Raw genomic sequence first — 6,104 nt, 5'->3', positions numbered from 1 at the left:
AATAAAGCCTCATGTGTTCAGAATTCTCAGTCCAAGATCACAAGATATTTCCAGACCTAGTTTTCTCTGATGGTGTATATTCCAATTCTGTCTTTGTACTTTAAGGTATTAAAAACTTCTCTGGGTTGTTTGTAAATGTGCAAATTAAATCAAGTGACTGATGGACTTGGTAACTCTTTTATCATTTAAATTATATGTGACGTTTCTAGAAAAAAGGCAGTATTTTATTGGCTGACTGAATGATTCAAGTTTTCAAACATATCAACTGGTGACTGACGGTGTTTCTGTGTGTTTTCCATTAAATACACAGAGAAGCGTCTCGGTAAAGAAACACAGTGTATTATTGGCTTCACTGGAGTGTTGCAGTGTCACAGAGGTCTGTCGGCCTCATTAAGAAAAAACAACAACTCTACATTAAAAAAAAAAAAAAAAAGATCAACCGACTGATCAGTCTGTCAGCTGTCGGCTGCGCTGACCGCTCGCGAGTCTCTACATGTCGGCCTTGACGAACGAGGCGAACATCCCGTCCTCCTGCTCCAAAAGAGTCTCGGGTTTGTCGTACTCCAGAATGTTCCCTCGCTTCATCACAATGACCAGGTCAGCTGTCAGGATGGTGTGGACACGGTGCTGCGAACACAAAGCCATGGAAACAAGGACAGTTAGGTTCTGGAAAAGTTGTGAACTTCAGTAAAATACATTTAATTCAGCACACACATTTACGGTCGCATGATTGAGCCTCGTAGATGGACGAGTTTAAGGTTTTAAGAATTATTTTTTACACAAGACGGTGCATTATAACCTGACATCTGGATCCTAGAACCGGTGTGTGGGGAATTATTTGTTAAAGGCCAAAGGGCTGACTAAACAAAAAGTTCCTGAATCAGTAGACCTTTGGGAAGCCACTGTCGATAACTCTGTCTCTATTTCTCACATTGTCTCAAGAGAAAACGCCCAAAAGTTCCTCAGAACTGAAGCTGCCTTTAAAATATTCTGCATAGAGACTGAAACAAAGCAATCTGAGGTCTGAACGGTGGGATCTCCGTTCCGTTTCTTTGCAGATGATGTCGCTCTTTCTGTTTCATGAGACTCGGATCGCCGAAACGAGGATTAGCAACTCAAATACAGTTCCCTTCTGAAGAAAGCCTAACTTGTATTGAAGGAGAATAGCGAGGGATTCAGGTACACCAAGGTTTTACCGAAGCATAAGAAAGGTTTAGAATTCAGCCGTGTTTCTATCTAAATGTACTACAAATTTTTAAACAAATCGGCCAAAGAAAATGTGAACGAATGCTTGTGTCTTAATCAACCACGTTTTCCTTTTCCCCTCCCTTCGTTGGACGCCAGACCGAGAGACTGTTTCAACAGGGACCTTTTTCTCGTAATACTGTAGTCACCTCTGCACTGCTGCTGTAGTTGCCACCAGCCCTTTAGCTCAGTTAGCGATCCTCTTAGACTGAGACACGGTTTAACCATAAAAATATACACGTACATGCCACATTGGCCGATTCGACGGGTTGCGGCAGACCCATACGTCAACGTCGCTGCCATTTTCAGACCAACACATGCAAACAGAGAAGGTGCAATTTTTCTGCATAAAAAGTACTGTGACATTCACATTTCTCAACTACTTTCATGGATTTATGTTTTTAAAATAATTCGTTTCATTTTTTAAATTTTAGGAGATTCCTCGGTGCACCACCAGAGGGAGCTCTAGTGCCACCAGTGGTACCACAGATTGAGAATCAAGGCTCTAATTGAATATTGAAAGATTTCACTGCATGCACATGAAACTGAAAGAGCATGCAGCAGTTTGTTTTTATACCAACCAGGCTGTCAGTGGCAGTAAGGCTTCAGCAGACCCAGACTCAGCCAGGGAGAGAAGAAGAAAAAAATACAGAAGCAGGTGGAAAAATGGAAGACAGAGAGAAGGCAGAAGAGAGTCGTGCAGAGTCTGATCCGGGTCTACTTGTGAGTCCTCACTAACACACTGAAGAGGCTCTCCTCCTGTGCTAGCAGGTTGGGACCAGAGGCGCTTTCCACCAAGATCCCCGAGGAGAAGACCAACACCTGCTCGGCGTCCAAGATAGAGGACACGCGGTGCTGGCGACGGGACAGAGGGACGGAGGCAGAAGACAGGATAGAAAGGATAGAAGGAGGAGCGGTGGGTGAAAGCAGAAAAATAAAGGAGGGAAAAATAGTAAACAGGACAAGACAGCATCACAGGGACAGAAAAGATTCAGAAAAGGAAAGCAGGTGAGTAAAAGAAGTGGCTAAGAGGACTGATTTTACATTAAAGACGCTAAATGCATCTGGAACAACAACTATGTTAGATACTTTATGGAAAAACAGTTAGTGTGAAAAAGGAAAAGTCACAGGAAAAGGATGTGCGATGCATCCAGAAGGAAAATACAGTCTGACAGATGCACACGTGTGTCACATATCTGCATCTATCAGCAGAACGTAGAACCTCAGTCGGCTGCAGGACTGTGGTTTGTGTCCCAAACAACAAAATCAACGGAAGAAAAGACAGAAGGACTTACTGCGATTGTAACGACAGTTCTGTCTGCAAACGCAGTCATCACAACTTTTTGTAAGATGTTTTCCTGCAAGGAGGGAAACCATCATCATTATTCTGATTATCTGAGATGAAAAATCTTTAAAAACAAATAGAAATGTGGGCTGCTTCTTTAAAACTAAGCATTATCTGAGATAACACACACAGACACACACCGTGGCCATGTCTATGGACGCCGTGGCTTCGTCCATGATGAGGATGCTGCTCTTTCTGACGAAAGCTCGAGCCAAACAGAAGAGCTGCCTCTGACCGACGCTGAAGTTCTCTCCACCTTCTGTCACAACCGCGTCTGGACGCAAAGAGAAAAGTTTTAAATTACTTACTTTTCCCGCAATGAAAGTAATTTTTATCTCGAGATGAGGACGTTTGTTTTGCGTACCTAATCCTCCAGGCAGCGCCTTCACCATGTTCTTCAGCTGAGCGATCTCCAGCGCCTCCCAGAGTCGATCATCAGTGCATGTCCTCTCTGGATCGAGATTAAACCTGCAACAGAGGACGCAGTTTACACTTTACGAGTTAATGTGTTGGTATCATCAGAAGTCAGAGGACGCTGAGCAGGTGGATCGACCTTTTCTCTAATTAAAGTAATTAATTCATTACTGATTTAAAGCTCAAGAGAAACCTGAAATTCTGAAAACTGTTTCCATCAACTTGTGCAGATTTCTTTAGTCGCTGACAGTCAGGAGTCTGCAGGAGTTAAAACTCAGGTCAAAGAGGACATCAGTTAGGACCAAACAAACTTCAGAGACACCGTCAGTGTCAAAGACAGTTTGTGGTCGTGGCGTGAACAATTTTTAAAACAATATATTTACAGCTATTGTTATCATTCTGCTGCCGATACCTTGGCTTTAATACTGGTGTACTTTTGTACTGCGAACTATAAAATCTTGCTTGGATCCGACAAATTCCAAGTCGTGGATCTCTTCGGAAGAAAATCTAGTCCATCCACACAGATTAGAGGACATAATTTGTGCAGGAGACCCTCCTCCTGACTCACTGGGAAGGGAAATGAGGGGAGATTGTACAGGGGATTATAAAATCACCAACTGTTGATGTTTAGATGTGCACGTGTCCCTGTGTGTGTGTGTGTGTGTGTGTGTGTGTGTGTGTGTGTGTGTGTGTGTTGTTTGTGTGTGCAGGTGCATGTGTATCCCTGTATCTACATGCATAATAAATTAATTTAAAATACACATGGATATGCATGTTTGTATTTTTTCTGCATGCTGAGTATTTTTGTGTACATGCATGATATAATATGAATTAATTAAAGTTTAATTTTTAAATTAAGTTTTAATTTTTGACTCCCTCTGTAAAAATGAACGTGAGGTAACAAAAACACAACAGTTCTTTATACACTAATGAAAACACACTTACGAAAATCATCTTCCATTTCTGACATATTCTTCGATAAATCCACATAAATCTTACACTCTGGACTTTTTAACTTTTGGCTCCCTCTTTGAGATTTTGAGGAAAACCGCAGACGTAATCATGATGAGACTTTATCTGTGTGTGTGTGGCAGTCAGAGTGAGTCAGAATAAAAGAGCAGAGTCTAAAACAGTTACTGTCGACCATTCACCCCGGGCTTATGTTCACGTAAACAAGAGCCGGTGGAAAAGCCAGGACACACACTCTCACACGCACAATTATCTAGAGCACCGTATCTGTCCAAACAAACAGCACATGCTCTTTGTCTTTTATAACAAACACGGAGTCACCAAGTCTTCTAGTAACACAAACACACGGAGGCCGTGAGTGTGTGTGACAGAGGAGGAGGAAGGAGGAGACAGAAGAGGACGCAGGGTCCTTCATCCCTCCGGCGACCTCCTCAGTCCGTGACGTCTGTGACAAAAGTCAGATTAGGTCCGAGCCAGAGTTCCCACTGTGTTTTAAACCACTAACCCCACAGCTGGGACTTTGTGTCGTCATGTGACAAAAAGAAAAAGAAACTCACACTACAAGTCCTCTCATTTCAGTGAGATGAGCGTGGTTAATCGAACGGCATGATGTCCAGCTACGGCTGAGTTCAGAAATCACTTCCTCTCTTCCTCTTTTAAAATTGACCGAATTCCATTTTGGGGGATTTGAGTGGACGTTCACTCCTGTCCCACACTACTCCCAAACAATACTCCTGTCCTGTTCCATTTTATGATTCCCGCGCTGCCTGCCTCCGCTGATTTTTTCCACGTCCCGTCCCAGTCCCTTGATTAATAGTGAAACTGACTTCATGCCATGGGAATCCCGTGTCCCCAAAAAATGACTCAACTACGTTGAAGCTTTGCCGGGAGAGAAGGAACAAAGGCTATCACACTTTCCTAAAACACATCACCGCCATCGGACCGACAATTGGCACAAACGTCCACGTGAACTCAAGGATGAAAGGACTAGATTTTAGTGGCAAAAGGTCAAAGGTCACTGTAACCTCATGTCCATGCTGCTCTTGCGAACGTGGAACCTCAGGAATGTTTGGAGGGAAACTCTTGGCATTTGGTACAAACGTTCACTTGGACTCGAGGCTAAACTAAAATAAATTTCGGCAAACGTCACTGTGACATCATTCCACCCAACGTGATCTCAGGAACGTCTGGAGAGAATCTCTTCAAATTTGCAAATGTCCGCTCGGACTTTTGGAGGTCAAAGGTCACTGTGACGTCATAAAACACGTTTTTGGCCGTAAGTCAAGAATTCATAAGCTACTTAACTAAGGAGTTACATCCAGATATTGTTGTTTGGTTGCCTGGTGGAGATCTGAGGTCTCTCGTCTGGAGTTTATATTTTGATATTACTGTCACTGTGAGTCTGATGAGAGATGAAGACGGGGGGGGGGGGGGGGGGGGACATCTGCCACAGCGCACACAGAAGTGTCCCCTCGGGACTTTGCAAAGATGCTTTTTTTTTGTGCTCTAAAATCACGTGCACGTTTTTTTTTAAGTGCACGGGTTTTGACATTAAACAAAAGAAGACAGGCTCTCAAGGATTCAAGTGCTCATTTGGACAACGATTACCATGGCAACGGTAGAAACTTCAAAGCATTCGGGTCACGACCATAGTCTCTGTGACTCAATGCAAACCAGCCAGCATCTTTACAACTTTTGAAGTGTAATTTCTGCTCTCTGAAACTCTTCTCCAGCGCTGACGTTTTAAAATAATCCTAATGTTAGGCTTTATTTCATGTTGTCTTTGCCGTCGCCTCCCTTTAGCTTCAGATGGACGATCTGGAGCACAGAAAGACCCTTCTAGGTTTATTACGCTCTGAGAGTCTTGTCAACACAATTCACAAATCTTGTGTTATGGTAAATAAACAGAGGAGCCAGATCTTAAGACTCTGCATGATAATACTTCACAGTTTATTAAACAGGACGACAGACTGAAGCTTCGTTCGAGTGTGTGTTTGTGTACCTTATCGATCCGCTGAACAACACGGGATCCTGCAGGATGATGGAGAGTCGCGACCTGAGTGTCTGCAGAGGAAGTTTACAGATGTCGATCCCGTCGATGACGATCTTTCCTGCAAACAAGAAAACACAT

General features: G+C 43.2%; 1 protein-coding gene across 2 annotated transcripts in view; it reads right to left on the bottom strand.

Moving 5' to 3' along the window:
• Positions 1–319: 319 nt before the first annotated feature.
• abcc9 (ATP-binding cassette, sub-family C (CFTR/MRP), member 9) overlaps positions 320–6,104 on the bottom strand; it is a 49,465-nt gene continuing 43,680 nt past the window's right edge. For both annotated transcript variants that reach the window (XM_084710553.1, XM_084710554.1), the window contains 5 exons: positions 5,976–6,084; positions 2,955–3,058; positions 2,731–2,864; positions 2,541–2,603; positions 320–627 (listed from right to left, as the gene is read on the bottom strand). In XM_084710553.1, the coding sequence (XP_084566679.1) occupies positions 490–627; positions 2,541–2,603; positions 2,731–2,864; positions 2,955–3,058; positions 5,976–6,084 (548 nt within the window). In that variant the 3' untranslated portion in view covers positions 320–489. The remainder of the gene's footprint in view (positions 628–2,540; positions 2,604–2,730; positions 2,865–2,954; positions 3,059–5,975; positions 6,085–6,104) is intronic.

Source organism: Lutjanus erythropterus, chromosome 22 (genome assembly GCF_056507025.1).
Source record: "Lutjanus erythropterus isolate fLutEry1 chromosome 22, fLutEry1.hap2, whole genome shotgun sequence".
Lineage (NCBI taxonomy): Eukaryota > Metazoa > Chordata > Actinopteri > Lutjaniformes > Lutjanidae > Lutjanus > Lutjanus erythropterus.
This window is presented reverse-complemented; position numbering and strand designations above follow the sequence as displayed.